Source organism: Bos indicus, chromosome X, assembly GCF_029378745.1.
Source record: "Bos indicus isolate NIAB-ARS_2022 breed Sahiwal x Tharparkar chromosome X, NIAB-ARS_B.indTharparkar_mat_pri_1.0, whole genome shotgun sequence".
Classification (NCBI taxonomy): domain Eukaryota; kingdom Metazoa; phylum Chordata; class Mammalia; order Artiodactyla; family Bovidae; genus Bos; species Bos indicus.
This window is the reverse complement of record NC_091789.1, coordinates 134,518,289-134,534,688: the sequence shown is the minus strand read 5'-3', so window position 1 is coordinate 134,534,688 and position 16,400 is coordinate 134,518,289. Positions and strand designations below refer to the sequence as shown.

General features: G+C 43.7%; 1 protein-coding gene across 4 annotated transcripts in view; it reads right to left on the bottom strand.

Annotated features, from left to right (window-relative positions):
• Window positions 1-16,400, bottom strand: part of PHKA2 (phosphorylase kinase regulatory subunit alpha 2) — a 91,753-nt gene that overhangs the window by 16,333 nt on the left and 59,020 nt on the right. For all 4 annotated transcript variants that reach the window (XM_070784765.1, XM_070784766.1, XM_070784767.1 and 1 more), the window contains exons 15-20: window positions 14,905-15,039; window positions 14,137-14,246; window positions 12,890-13,034; window positions 12,549-12,627; window positions 7,741-7,910; window positions 6,681-6,854 (exon numbers count right to left, since the gene is read on the bottom strand). In XM_070784765.1, the coding sequence (XP_070640866.1) occupies window positions 6,681-6,854; window positions 7,741-7,910; window positions 12,549-12,627; window positions 12,890-13,034; window positions 14,137-14,246; window positions 14,905-15,039 (813 nt within the window). The remainder of the gene's footprint in view (window positions 1-6,680; window positions 6,855-7,740; window positions 7,911-12,548; window positions 12,628-12,889; window positions 13,035-14,136; window positions 14,247-14,904; window positions 15,040-16,400) is intronic.

Genomic DNA, 16,400 nt, shown 5'->3' with positions numbered 1-16,400 from the left:
ACTGCCCTCAGAACAGAGCAAAAGACAGAGAAATTAAAGACAGGGCAGAAACGATAAAAGACTTCTCCAGGAGGTCAATATTAGAATCACAAAGTACCAGAGAGACAGGACAGAGAAAATGGAAGGAAGTAAATGAATCAAGAAATTATCAGAACAACTGCACAGGACTGAAAAACACACATTTCCAGATAGACAAGATCCACTGGGCAGCCACCACAGCAGATGAAAATACACTCAGAACAAAGCACACCATTGAAATGTCAGAACCTGAGAGGAAAGAAAAACCTAAAAACTTTGAAAGAGAGTAACAGTTTACATTTAAAGGATCAAAAATCAGAATGGGTTCAGATTTATCAACAGCAACACTGACAGCAAGAGGACAGCAAAGGGAGGATTTCAAAATTATCAAGGAAGATTTATTTCAATCTAGAATTCTATACCCAGCCAATCTCTCATATGGATAGGGAAAATCTGTAGCTAGGAGAACACACTTATCATAGCAAACACCCTCTTCTAACAACACAACAGGTAACTCTATACATGACATCACCAGATGGTCTATAGCAAAATCAGATTGATTATATTCTTTGCAGCGAAGATGGAGAAGCTCTATAGTCAGTAAAAACAAGACCAAGAGCTGACTGTGGATCAGATCATGAGCTCCTTATGGCAAAACTCAGACTTAAAGTGAAGAAAGTAGGGAAAACCACTAGACCATTCAGGTGTAACCTAAATCAAATCCCTGATGATTATACACAGGAAGTGACAAATAGATTCAAGGGATAGATCTGATAGAGTGCCTGAAGAACTATCAACAGAGGTTCGTAACACTGTACAAGAGGCAGTGATCGAAAGCATACCCAAGAAAAAGAAATGCAACAAGGCAAAATGGTTGTCTGAGGAGGCCTTACAAACAGCTGAGAAAGAAGAGACATGAAAGGCAAAGGAGGAAAGGAAAGATATACCCATCTGAATGCAGAGTTCCAAAGAATAGCAATGTTTATAATAGCCAGGACATGGAAGCAACCTAGATGTCCATCAGCAGATGAATGGATAAGAAAGCTATGGTACATATACACAATGGAGTATTACTAAGCCATTAAAAAGAAAACATTTGAATCAGTTCTAATGAGGTGGATAAAACTGGAGCCTATTATACAGAGTGAAGTAAGCCAGGAAGAAAAACACCAATACAGTATACTAACGCATATATATGGAATTTATAAAGATGGTAACAATAACCCTGTGTACGAGACAGCAAAAGAGACACTGATGTATAGAACAGTCTTATGGACTCTATGGGAGAGGGAGAGGGTGGGAAGATTTGGGAGAATGGCATTGAAACATGTAAAATATCATGTATGAAACGAGATGCCAGTCCAGGTTCGATGCACGATACTGGATGCTTGGGGCTAGTGCACTGGGACGACCCAGAGGGATGGTATGGGGAGGGAGGAGGGAGGAGGGTTCAGGATGGGGAACACATGTATACCTGTGGAGGATTCATTTTGATATTTGGCAAAACTAATACAATTATGTAAAGTTTAAAAATAAAATAAAATTTAAAAAAAAAGAAAAAAAAAAAGAAAGCCTTCTTAAGTGAACAGTGCAAAGAAATAGAGGTAAACAATAGAATGGGAAAGACTAGAGATCTCTTCAAGAAAATTAGAGATACCAAGGGAACATTTCATGCAAAGATGGGCTCAATAAAGGACAGAAACAGTAAGGACCTAACAGAAGCAGAAGAGATTAAGAAGAGGCGGCAAGAATGCACAAAAATGTACAAAAAAGGTCTTAATAACTCATATAACCACAATGGGGTAGTCACTCACCTAGAGCCAGATACCCTGCCTGGAGTGTGAGGTCAAGTGGGCCTTACTTCAAAGCTGGTAGAGGTGATGGAATTCCTGCTGAACTATTTCAAATCCTAAAAGATAATGCTGTAAAAGTGCTGCACTCAATATGCCAGCAAATTTGGAAATCTCAGCAGTGGCCACAGGACTGGAAAAGGTCAGTCTTCATTCCAATACCAAAGAAGGGCAATGCCAAAGAATGTTCAAACTACTGAACAACTGTGCTCATTTGACATGCTAGCAAAATCCTTCAAGCTAGGCTTCAACAGTATTTGAACTGAGAACTTCCAGATGTACAAGCTGGATTCAGAAAAGGCAAAGAAACCAGAGATCAAATTGCCAACATATGTTGGATCATAGAGAAAGCAAGGCAATTCCAGAAAAACATCTACTACTGCTTCATTGACTACACTAAAGCCTTTGACTATGTAGACCACAACAAACTGTGGAAAATTCTGAAAGAGATGGGAGTACCAGACCACCTTACCTGCCTCCTGAGAAACCTGTATGCAGGTCAAAAAGCAACAGTTAGAACCAGACATGGAACAACGGACTGGTTCAAAATTGGGAAAGGAATACAACAAGGCTATAAATTGTCACCCTGCTTATTTAACATCTATGCAGAGTACATCATGCAAAATGCTGGGCTGGATGAGGCTACAGCTGGAGTCAAGATAGCCAGGAGAAGTATCAGCAACCTCAGATATGCAGATGATACCACTCTAACAGCACAGAGTGAAGAGGAACTAAAGAGCCTCTTGATGAGGGTGAAAGAGGAGAGTGAAAAAGCTGGCTTAAAACTCAACATTCAGAAAACTAATCATGTCATCAGGTCCCATCACTTCATGGCAAATAGATGGGGGAAAATGGAAAAAGTGACAGACTTTATCTTCCTGGGCTCCAAAAATCACTGCAGACAGTGACTGGATTCATGAAATTAAAAGACGCTTGTTCCTTGGAAGAAAGCTATGACAAACCTAGACAGTATATTAGAAAGCAGAGACATCACTTTGCTGACAAAGGTCCATACAGTCAAATCTATGGCTTTTCCAATAGTCATGTACAGATGTGACAGTTGGACCATAAAGAAGGCTGAGTGTCGAACAATGCCTTTGAACTGTGGTGCTGGAGAAGATTCTTGAGACACCCTTGGACAGCAAGGAGATCAAACCAGTCAATCCTAAAGGAAATCAATCCTGAATACTCATTGGAAGGACTGATGCTAAAGCTGAAGCTCCAATACTTTGGCCATCTGCTGCAAAGTGTCGACTCATTGGAAAAGACTCTGACGCTAGGAAAGATTGAAGGCAGGAGGAGAAGGGGGCCACAGAGAATGATATTTTGGATGGCATTACTGACTCACTGGACATGAGTTTGAGCAAACTCCAGGAGACAGTGAAGGACAGGGAAGCCTGGCGTGCTGCCGTCCATGGGGTTGCAAAGAGTTGGACACAACTTAGTGACTGAACAACAGTTTTCAGACTTGAAAGGTCTCAACAATTTTACCCGACATAAACTTGTTTCCCAAGGAACTACTGGATGTCCTCCACCAAATAAAACAGTAAGCTAACCAAGAGGAAAAGCTGAGATACAGAAAATAGAAGAGTCAAGAAGGAATTCTCCAGTATGATGGTGAAGGAAGATTTTAGGATAAAATCTACATCCTGGAGACTCCCCTGGAGGTCCAGTGGTTAAGACTCCATACCCTCGTTGGAGGGGGCATGGGTTTGATACCAGGCTGTGGAACTAAGATCCTACATGCAGCATGCAGCCAACTGGAAATAAAAAATCTACATCCTGGACACAGAGGGCAGCCAGGCCAAAACGGTCAGTGAACTTCAGAAACACGCACAATGAGGGCTACCATCACTGGGCCCTGTTCCAATGAAACTATTGAAACTATTCTAGAATGTATTCCACCAAAGGAATAAATTGAGAAGGGAGAATACGCCAGAATCAAGAAACAGGGAACCCAACTGAAGAGATAAGCAAAGGAGATTCCAAGGATTATAATAAAGAAGAGTCCCAGGATGCCAGGTATGCAAAAGGCCTAGAGAGCAATCAGTCAGACAGGAGGAGACTTTTGGACTCTAAGTAGTGAGACCATGAGTTTCATATATATGGTTGACCTTGTGGAAGTTTCTATTGCGTGGCCACTGGAGGGAAGTGAAGCTAATTACAAGGGCAACTGTTATTTTTAGAAAAAAATGAAAAGCAAAAATGATAATGTAGTATACTATAATACTGAGTTGGGAATAACATTTACACACATACAAAGAGAGTAATAGTGAATACTGATTTAACTAAACCTTAATACTGGGAATAATATTTACATACATACAAAGACAGAAATAGTGAATACTGATTTAACTAAACCTTAATATAACTGCATGGACAGGTTAGAGGAAGTGAAGTAGAGGAGGGGTGATTTAAGACAGGTGAATTCCTCACCTGCATAAGAGAAAGGTCACAGATACTGAATAAACTTGATGCATCAAAGACAGGAGATCAGTCCAGTCGCTCAGTCATATCCGACTCTTTGCAACCCCATGAACCGCAGCACGTTAGGCCTCCCTGTCCACCATGAGTTTGAGTCCACTCAAACTCATGTCCATTGAGTCGGTGATGCCATCCAAACATCTCATCCTCTGTCATCCCTTCTCCTCCTACCCTCAATCTTTCCCAGCATCAGGGTCTTTTCAAATGAGTCCGCTCTTGGCATCAGGTGGCCAAAGTATTGGAGTTTCAGCTTCAACATCAGTCCTTCCAATGAACACCCAAGACTGATCTCCTTTAGGATGGACTGGTTGGATCTCCTTGCAGTCCAAGGGACTCTCAAGAGTCTTCTACAACACCACAGTTCAAAAGCATCTGTTCTTTGGTGCTCAGCTTTCTTTATGGTCCAACTATCACATCCATACATGACCACTGGAAAAACCATAGCCTTGACTAGATGGACCTTTGTTGGCAAAGTAATGTCTTTGATTTTTAATATGCTATCTAGGTTGGTCATAACTTTCCTTCCAAGGAGTGTCTTTTAATTTCATGGCTGCAACCACCATCTGCAGTGATTGTGGAGCCCAAAGAAATAAAGTCAGCCACTGTTTCCACTGTTTCTCCATCTATATGCCATGAAGTGATAGGACTGGATGCCATGATCTTCGTTTTCTGAATGTTGAGCTTTAAGCCAACTTTTTCACTTTCCTCTTTCACTTTCATCAAGAGGCTCTTTAGTTCTTCACTTTCTGCCATAAGGGTGGTGTCATCTGCATACCTGAGGTTATTGATATTTCTCCCAGCAATCTTGATTCAGCTTGTGCTTCTTCCAGCCTAGCGTTTCTCATGATGTATTCTGCATATAAGTTAAATAAGCAGGGTGCCAATATACAGCCTTGACGTGCTCCTTTTCCTATTTGGAACCAGTCTGTTGTTCCATGTCCAGTTCTAACTGTTGCTTCCTGACCTGCATACAGGTTTCTCAAGAAGCAGGTCAGGTGGTCTGGTATTCCCATCTCTTTCAGAATTTTCCACAGTTTATTGTGATCCACACAGTCAAAGGCTTTGCTATAGTCAATAAAGCAGAAATAAATGTTTTTCTGGAACTCTCTTGCTTTTTTGACGGTCCAGCGGATGTTGGCAATTTATCTCTGGTTCTTCTGCCTTTTCTAAAACCAGCTTGAACATCTGGAAGTTCACGGTTCATGTATTGCTGAAGCCTGGTTTGGAGAATTTTGAGCATTACTTTACTAGTGTGTGAGATGAGTGCAATTGTGTGGTAGTTTGAGCATTCTTTGGCATTGCCTTTCTTTGGGATTGGAATGAAAACTGACCTTTTCCAGTCCTGTGGATACGGCTGAGTTTTCCAAACTCGCTGGCATATTGAGTGCAGGACTTTCACAGCATCATCTCTCAGGATTTGAAATAGCTCAACTGGAATTCTATCACCTCTACTAGCTTTGTTCATAGTGATGCTTCCTAAGGCCCACTTGACTTCACATTCCAGGATGTCTGGCTCTAGGTCAGTGATCACACCATTGTGATTATCTGGGTTGTGAATATCTGTTTTGTATAGTTCTTCTGTGTATTCTTGTCACCTCTTCTTAATCTCTTCTGCATCTGTTAGGTCCATACCATTTCTGTCCTTGATTGAGCCCATCTTTGCATGAAATGTTCCCTTTGTATCTCTAATTTTCTTGAAGAGATCTGTAGTCTTCCCCATACTATTGTTTTCCTCTATTTCATTGTATTGATCTCTGAGGAAGGCTTTCATATCTCTCCTTGCTATTCTTTGGAACTCTGCATTCTCTGCTTATCTTTTCTTTTCTCCTTTGCTTTTTGCTTCTCTTCTTTTCTGAGCTAATTTTAAGTCCTCCTCAGACAGCCATTTTGCTTTTTTGCATTTCTTTTTCTTGGAGATGTTCTTGATTCCTGTCTCCTATACAATGTCATGAACCTCCGTCCATAGTTCATCAGGTACTCTATCAGATCTAGTCCCTTAAATCTATTTCTCACTTCTACTGTATAATCAAAAGGGATTTGATTTAGGTCATTCAAAGATATGGAAATATGAAAAGAAACAATTAAGAGTTGAAAAGCGGTTGTCCCTAAGTAGAAGGACTGGGGGAAGTGAGGAGGGAAAGGTGGGGAAGTGAGGAGGGGAAAGGTGGGGCAGTGAGAAGGGAAAGGTGGGGAAGTGAGGCGGGGAAAGGTGGGGAAGTGAACAGCTGCACTTTGTTGCCTTTAGGACCTTTGACTTGTTCATTATGCTCACACATTACTTTCATAAAAGAAGTTATTTTAGTAGGCAGAGAAGAGTTAATAACGTACATGGAATTTCCAAGCCCTTTGCTTTTGCCATCACAGAAAGTATATCCCGAGTGGAATGGATAGCACTGAAAACCTGGTTGTCCTCTGTCTTCTTACAGAGAGGTGGCAGATAGCACTTCGAGGATGTGCTTTGCAGAAGGTGGTTGATATACTGGTCAAGCTCGTCCTGGCTTTCTGTAATTACACAGGTAAGAAGGACAGCCAATGAAAACAAGCTGCAGAAACAACCTAAATGCATAAAATTGATTATGTGTAGCTGCAAGTGCTGAACAGATTTAGCAGAAGACAACATTTTGATATAGATACTTGACTTCCACTCTGCCTCTAGAAAGGAAGAGGTTTACCTAGATGATGCATGTGTTTATAAAGTTATCGTTTGGAAAAACTTCATTCTAAAAAAAAGAAAAATACAGGTCAAGATGGTGTTTATATCACATCATCCCAGGAGGAGCTGAAAATGTAGACAATCTGAGGGCCAGCAGTCAACATCCAATCTTTTGGTTTTCATTTGTCCTGAATGGGCTACACATTATGGAACACCCCACAGACCCAATCCCAAGTCCTATCTAGAAGTGAAAAACAGGTCACTTCAACTCCAACCTTGCTCACTTTGAGAAATGTTATATACGTAAGATTTCATCACTTACATCCAATTGAGCCAAGACCATTCTACCACTTCTTTGAAAATTCAGGAAATGTGTTTCTTTGTATTTTGTGAAAAGTCTCCATTCCTGAAACTCTTTGTCCCTCTAGATTTAAAAAAAAGCCTCACTTTTGCAGTTTAGGTTTTTAAAGTGGCAACCCACTCCAGTATTCTTGCCTGGAGAACCTATGGACAGAGGAGCCTGGTGGGCTACAGTCCATGGGATTGCAAAGAGTCTGACATGACTGAGCAACTAACACTTTCTTTTATTCATTTTAATACATCAAAGTTTCTGAAGACTTTTTTGTTGTACTAGTTACCAATTATTTTCTGTGCTTGAGTTTTAGGGCAACTTTATCACAATGCCAAGGCTTAAATAAATTCAGGGACTGCCTGCAAAGGCATTCCAAGCTGTACCTTGATTATAGGTGTCTTCCAAATATCCTCCCAGGTCTGAATCACTATCAGGACTGAAGGTCCCTTCACTGGCATCATCAAACAACTTCTCATCACAGTCTGGATCCAGGAAGGTCAGATACGTGTAGAAAGAGGTGGTGAGAAATTCCGAAAGACTCCCTAATTTTACTCTGCCAAGGAGACACTTTGTTAGAGATATAGGTGGACATGGACAAACTTCCATGATGAATCATCCAGAGACGATTTTCAATAACTAGGTGGCACTTCTGCCAGAATCCATAAATATGTCACTTGCAGACTGCCCCATACAAGTAGTCCAGCCAAGAAATGAAAATGAAAATTCAATAGCAAGTATGAAGTGGAAGCACACAGCATATTAGAAGCCAAAATGAATCATACTGATTTCTTATTCCCAAACCCAACACAAATAGATATCTATTTTACTGAACCAACCAAAGTTTTACAAAACATACTGAGCGAACCACTTTTAAACAGAGCCAACCCTTGAGGATTTTTTGCCCTAAAACAACTAGACCAGAATAAAACCACAGGAAATGATTCTCTGGGTGCACTAGTGCTAGCTTTTATGAGTCCCTGTCACACAAGGCCCAGGGAGGAGAGTGGGGGTAAATGTTGGGAGAGTCACTGCTCTGAGCCAAGTTCTCTCTAGAAGGAATGTGATGGGTGGGCCATCTCCAGAAGGGACACTGGCTCAGAGTCGCCCTATCGTCAGTCTGGGAAAAGTTCCACAGAACCTCTGGGAACAGGGTTTGGCAGTATGGGGTTCTTCTACAAAGGCAGCAGTCTCCAAGTTCTTGCTTCCCAAGCCTGGGATGTCTACCCTACAGAAAGACAGCCAGCACTATGTGGCTCTCTAACATTATTCTTAAAATGTTAGATCTGGAGGCAGAAAACTATAGGCTGCCTCAGAGCTACCAGGGTCAGATTATGACTGGTTCAAATGGCTTAGTTGGAGAAGAGTAAACAGAAGCAGGCAATGCAAATGATTTCACACGTTTCTGAACCTCAAGAAGGCAAGAAGTGCTGCCTCAGAGTGAGAAAAGCCTTCTAATCGAGTAAAGGTAAAAGTGCAAGTCTCTCAGTCCTGTCCAACTCTTTGGGATCCCATGGACTATACAGACCATGGAATTCTCTCAGCCAGAATATTGGAGTGGGTAGCCTTTCCTTACTCCAGGGGATCTTCCCAACTCAGGGAACAAACCCAGGTCTCCCATATTGCAGGGGGATTCTTTACCAGCTGAGCCACAAGGGAAGCCCAAGAATACTGGAGTAGGTGGGTAGCCTATCCCTTCTCCAGTGGATCTTCCCAATCCAGGAATGGAAAATAGAACTGGGGTCTCCAGTGCAAAGAAATAGAGGAAAACAATAGAATGGGAAAGACTAGAGATCTCTTCAAGAAAATCAGAGATACCAAGAGAACATTTCATGCAATGATAAGCACAATAAAGGGAAGAAACAGTAAGGACCTAACAGAAGCAGAAGAGATTAAGAAGAGGTGACATGAATACATAGAACTGTACAAAAAAGGTCTTAATGACCTGGATAACAATGATGGTGTGGTCACTCACCTAGGATCAGACATCCTGGAGTGTGAAGTCAAGTGGGCCTTAGGAAGCATCACTATGAACAAAGCTAGTGGAGGTGATAGAACTCTAGCTGAGCTATTTCAAATCCTAAATGATGATGCTGTGAAAGTGCTGTACTCAATATGCCAGTAAATTTAGAAAACTCAGCAGTGGCCACAGGACTGGAAAAGGTCAGTTTTTATTCCAATACCAAAGAAGGGCAATGCTAAAAATGTTCAAACTACCACACAGCTGTGCTCATTTCACATGCTAGCAAGGTCATTCTCAAAATCCTTCAAGCTAGGCTTCAACAGTATTTGAACTGAGAACTTCCCCATGTTCAAGCTGGATTTAGAAAAGGCAGAGGAACCAGAGATCAAATTGCCAATATCTGTTGGATCACAGAAAAAGCAAGAGAATTCCAGAAAACCATGTACTTCTGCTTCACTGATTATGCTAAAGTCTTTGACTGTGCGGATCACAACAAACTGTAGAAAACTCTTAAGAGAGAGGAATACCAGACCACCTTACCTGTCTCCTGAGAAACCAGTATACAGGGCAAGAAGCAACAGTTATAACTGGACATGGAACAGTGGACTGGTTCCAAATTGGGAAAGGAGTACGTCAAGGCTGTATATCGTCACCCTTCTTATTTAACTTATATACAGAGTACATCATGTGACATGCTGGGCTGGATGAAGCACAAGCTGGAATCAAGATTGCCAGGAGAAATACCAATAACCTCAGGTATGCAGATGACACCACCCTTATGGCAGAAAGCGAAGATGAACTAAAGAGCCTCTTGATGAGGGTGAAAGAGTGAAAAAGCTGGCTTAAAACTCAACATTCAAAAAACTAAGATCATGTCATTGGGTCCCATCACTTCATGGCAAATAGATGGAGAAACAATGGAAACAGTGACAGACTTTATTTTCTTGGGCTCCAAAATCACTTCAGATGGTGACTGCAGCCATGAAATTAAAAGATGCTTGCTCCTTGGAAGAAAAGCTATGACCAACCTAGGCAGCAAATTAAAAAGCAGAGACATCACTTTGCTGACAAAGGGCCATATAGTCAAAGCTATGGTTTTTCCAGTAGTCACGTATGGATGTGAGAGCTGGACCATCAAGAAGTCTGAGCACCTAAGATTTGATGCTTTTGAATTGTTGTGCTGGAAGACTCTTAAGAGTCCCATGGACTGCAAGGAGATCCAACCAGTCCATTCTAAAGGAAATCAGTCCTGAATATTCATTGGAAGGACTGATGCTGAAGCTCCAATACTTTGGCCACCTAATGTGAAGAGCTGACTCACTGGAAAAGATCCTGATGCTGGGAAAGATTGAAGGCAGGAGGAGAAGGGGACGACAGGATGAGCTGGTTGGATGGCATCACTGACTTGATGGACATGAGTTTGAGCAAGCTCTGGGAGATGGTGAAGGACAGGGAAGCCTGGCGGGCTGCAGTCCATTGGGGTCACAAAGAGTCAGACATGACTTAGCAACCGAACAACAACCAGGTGGGTCCACAGGATAGAGTCTGGCATGTACGGTGAGTTCAGTTTCTCAAATACCCTCAGACTTAAAAAAGAGCCAAAATGAGATTCAACTTTAATTATGAATTATTTAGTAGGAATCGTGGAGCCTAGGCATCCCTCTTTCTTTCCATGGATCTGGGAATTGTTTGCCGTACTCTGTAACCAGGAGCCCCTCCCGATTCCTGTAAGCCCCCATCCAGCTCAACACGGTGGTTAAAGTATTTACATGGCGCTTTGGCACCTACTCATCTTGTACCCCTGGCTCTCTGAGCCTACAGATCCTTGCATACAAAATAGGAATATTTTGCATACAAAATAGGAATATTTGCTCAAGACAAAGCAAAGGACAACGTGAGACGACACATAAATAGACAGAATACACTACATGCTCAAACAATTGTACACAGTATCCTTTTGACAATGTTAAGATTTCAGAAAAAGAATTCATTTTGGAAAACAGTCAATTACGGGCGTATGGTATTGTCTGTCGGTTATGACACCATATGCCAGGTGGTAACTTATCCAAGCTGGAGATGAACTGTACACAAGTGGATGCCAACTGCAGTCATGGCACCAGCCCTGGGATGTTGACAGCAGAATGCTGAGGAGGACCTCGCTGACACTCCTGAGAAAGGCCAGGAGAAGCCTGGAGCAAGGGCCACTTCAAGTGTGCAGCAAACCCCACAGCAAGTTCAGTGAGCAGAGGTGCCAGCCCTGGTGCTTAGAAATAATACAGTGACTCAACCCAGAGGACATCAGGCTAAGTGAAATCAACCCGTCACAAAAAGGCAAACACTAGATGAGGCCACTTAGGAGAGACACCTAGAGACAGAAAGCAGACCCTGGTTGTCAGGGCCAGGGGCGGGGCAGATGGAGAGTGGTTTCAGGGGTACAGAGTTTCAGTTTTACAAGATGAAAAGAGCTCTAAGAGACTGGTTGCAAACAATGTGAATGTACTTAATGCAACCGAATTGTACACTTAAAATGGTTAAGGTGGGCAATTTTATATTACATATAGTTTACAATTTAAAAAATTTACCATGGCAGCAGGGTCCCTGGCATGGGAGGATGTGAGAAGAAAGGCAAACTTCAATTTCCAAACACTTCTAGCAACTGGCATTCCATCAGGGACCTAGTGGCAGCCTCCCTGACCTCAGGAAAGGCCACATGTGACTTGAGCTGGCTGCGTGCTGAGGCTCTCCTGGGGCCCTTCTGGCATATTCCAGGAGTTTCACGGAGATCAAGACACAGAGGCTACAGAGAAATCCTCTACCTTGTGACAGGGGTGTCCCTGGGAGGTGAGCCCCCATCCCTTAAGGTGTTGGCACCCTCAAGCCAAGGAGTGATTTGATTACTGAGCACCTACCAGCCCCAAGGCACCAGAAACAGACTCCACATTCCACACATGCATCTCAAGGGGGACACTTCAGAGAGACTTGATTCGCTCACAGCTCTATGCTCCAGGCCTCCTGGCACCCATACAAGCTTCACAAACACCCAGCAAATACTGCTTAGAGATAATTCCAGTTTCATATGGGTAAACCGGATTAGATGTTTTAACTTCCTTTTTACTCCAAAGCTCTACACTTCTATGTTCAGCAGTGGATATGAAAAATGGGAGAAGGGCAGTAAAAGGGTTTAAGAAAGGTCAATGTTACTTTTGTTTTCTAGAAAAAATCACAAATTACCTAGCTCCTCCAAAATATCCATCCTCTAGTTTGCGAATTGTAGCAAGAACAGCGGAATGAATATCTGAGCCATCATTTGCTAAAAAGACAAAAAAAAAAAAAAACAACAGATGAATTAGTTCACTCCATCTGGGAATACTTTGTTTGGGTATGTGCTGAAACGTGTTCATCAACACCAACCAATTAAAGTACGTATAGGAGGTTCCCGACCTCAGAACCCTAACTGCTCAGAACCCTCTTTGGTACCTAGCTCTGTCCATGGGACTCATTTTAAACATTTTGCAAAGATTCAAGACCACCCATGGGACATGAGTCAGGGCAGATCAAGTTCACGGACTTACTGAGCATGGTATGCGTGATGGGGAAGGTGAGCGTGGGTCTGCCCGTCATCCGCCAGCAGGTGCACAGGTAGGCCAGCTCAATCCTCAGCATCTCTACGATCATCTCATTGTCCAGGGCCAGGTAGAAGTGATGCTGGTCGGTGAACTGCAAGTCACAACAGGTCAGGTTCAACACTGTCCTGCCTTCCCTCCACACAACCTCAGCTGTCATTCACCGCAGCACCAATCCTTGCATTTTGTTTCCAGAGAAGAGACTCAACCCTGGCTCCATCATGGGGCTTTCCTTGTGACCACACCCATCGATCTGCCCCAGCCTGGAGCTAGGGCTCCATTAGCACTAACTGTGGGAGGAAAGGGCGCTAGGCTAGGTCTATTTATGGCTCCTCAGATGGGGATTTAAGGACCTAGCCAGCACTGCTGTCCCTGAAAGGAAATCAATAACTCCTTAATTCCAGTTGCGGTCCAGGGCTGCTGAGCTCAGAGATGCTTTCCTAGTAGGGCCGCTGAGAGCAGGTGAGACATGGAGACTGTTTACCTGACTGACGGCCTGGTTAACGTGAACTATGGGCACTGTTGCATCGTGTCCAGGAAAATCATACTGCTGCCCTGGCCTCTGGACCCATGCACACTCCACTCTGGTCTAAAATTCGTTATGAAGGGAAATAACTCCTAAGATTTGAGCAAGCAGCACAGGCTGGATGAGAAAGGGCAATTTGAGGTGACTGACCCATGAGCCCATGGCCAACTATGTGCCCGGGGCTGTGCCTCATGCTGACAAACTGATCCCTCAGCTGGCCTTTCTAGCTGCTCATCTGCATTCCACAGGGCTAGTTTCCTTTGGAAACAAAAACTCTAAAGAGAAGACCCATAAAAGCAGTATATTCAGAATCCCATCAAGGGGGCTGGGGCCTGAAAACTCAGACTCCCCATGTGGGAGTCCACTGACAGAGGCCCTGCTGACAAGCTGAGAGAGTGTTAGGGGGCACAAGGGCTGTAAGTGGCATGCACTAGCCACTTTTTAAAATGTGTGCATTTCATACTGGAAGTGATGGCATACTCAGAGCTAAGCAGCATTTAATGAGCACCAACCATGAGTAAAGGACTGTGTTAGGTCTTGGATGTCATCTTTTGTCTGTATTTGAACACTTGCATGCACATCCTGCTGCATTCAAAGTAGCTCGCCAAACAGAAAAAGAGAGCTTAATAAACAAATGCTTGTTGCTTTGCTACTGGCCTGCTCTTCTCACCTGGGGCGTGAAAGTAAAGATCTGGTTCCTAATCACGTATAGTTTCGATGTCCCAAGGACACCAATGTGCCGATACGGTCGCCCACTCAATCTCATATTCTTATTCCGTCCTGTGTAGAAAGTAAGAGAGAAATTCAAGTTAGAGCAGGCACAGTGACATCTAATCCAAGTGATTCTGCCTAAGCCTGAACTTACTGATATGTTAAACAACTCACTCTAGGGTTTGGTTTTTCCAATACTGTTATCCTTTTTGGGACAAGGATGAATTAAGAATTCCACTCCCTTCTTTTCATGCATATATAAGAACAGCACCCAGTAAAACATCAATATGGAATAAAACTATTAAGAGGAGTTTATCGTTTACTTTTTATTTATTTAGTATGGAACCACGATCCTAAACAGTCAGATTTGAGATAAAGAGAACACACCTCCATTTTAATGGGTAAATGAGCATTTTTTAGACCATGGAAAAAATTTAGAAACATTATCAAGATGCAAATGACTGCTTAAGTTGTGAATTTCCAAATGGCTCTTTATTTTACCATATATCTGACAAATCACTGGCCACCTGAGGTGACATCTCCTGAACAGACATGAGAGGAATGTGCTTGTCCGGCTTGTCTCTTCACATCAAAGCAATCAAACCATCTACTTTGGTGCTTTGCCCAACTCTTTAGAATTTACATATATCACAGTTTCCCCCAGATCCCAAGCCTAGAACCAAGAAGCAACCTCCCCAAAAACACCTTGCTACTTCCCCAAACCTACCAAGCTTGGCATATATGTGACTAAGGATGCGGCCTGGCTGGACTCGGATTGGATGAATGTCAGCGATACTCTGGACGTTGACCCCATGTTTCCTCAGAAGCTCCTTAATGTGGTTGTTTTCTGCCAGAACAGTCACTGTGAACAAGAACGTAGTGTCTGCATTAGACGGTGGCCCTTGTCCCCTCACAGACACTCGCTGCCATCTGCTCTTGTCTCTGATCTGTCATAGACACATGAGCAGGCTTGCCACAGGCTGGGAGGTTTTGAAGGGAAATGGACAGCACTTGTCCTGTTGCTCTTCCCAATTCTCTCTGGCCTCATCTCCCCTCAACACCTACAATGCATATTTAACAAGTGCCCTCAATGTACAAGACAGTCTAAGACCAGTTGAAATGGCTTGCAACAGGTCACAAGCCAAGTTACCAATGTCCTGCCTCTCTGACTGATGGGGAGGAGCTTTATACACTCAGGAGAGAAGGAAGGGTGGACCTACCTGTGGGCTGGTGGTAGTAGGGCAGCCTGGCCCACCGGGAAGCAGAGCACACGGACCCCGCTGATGGGCAAGAGCCACCCCAGAGGTGGGTCGCACACCCCAGTGGGCCGGGCTGGGGCCCATCTCCAGGGAGCAAGGCTGGGCATCTGGCTCTCTGGCAGGCAGGGCTCTGGGATGCCTGGGATGTGGGGTTTGAGATGGGCTTAGACCCCCATTCCTGCTGTACCAGTACCACCGGCTTTTAAGAGAAGGGATCATGCATTGACAAAGGGAAGGAGTGTCAGGGAGGGGGCTAGAGGAAGGGAGCTCTGGCCATACAGAGAGTGGCCACTGCCAGGTCCAGCTGTGTGGAGCCTGCTAGGAACTGGAGCAGCTTGGGGCGGTGTTGAGGCCAGAGGAAAGACTTCTTTACTGCTGATGTAGCCCCCTGAGCACTACCACTGAACCCTGAGGCCGGTGACTCCTGAAGCTATGATACCTACAAATGAGGCTGTTTGTACTTACATAGCATGTGAGACTTCTCCAAAGTATGTTAATACCCATGACCTCATCTGAGCCTCACAACAAGGCCCCGAGGGGAACCTACAGTTAGAGCCAAGCAGAGACAGGAAGGTAAGCCCCAGGCCCCAGCATGGGGACATTGGCCATGCAGGAGTGGGCCAGCAGCTGCCCTTCACATCCATCTCTCTGGAAGCTTCCAACACCATGCAGAGGTCCGCATGGATCACAGCCGAACAGCAGTCACTGTGTGGGAGTGACTCTTTCAGAGGAGACCTGTGAGCCTGCTGATATGACAGAACTGCACACAGAGAAGTTTCCAAGACCGGACTTCCCGTTCCTCTAGGCCACAACCTCTGATATTTTCTACTCTGTTTTCTTCTGTTGCATTAAAAAAAAAAAATGGTGCTCAGGCTCCGTCAAGCTGTGCCAGCCCACAGTTGGAAAAGTGGCCTTGTGGACTGAAGGGATCACTTGGCAGCATGTGCTCCAGTGACAGGCAGAA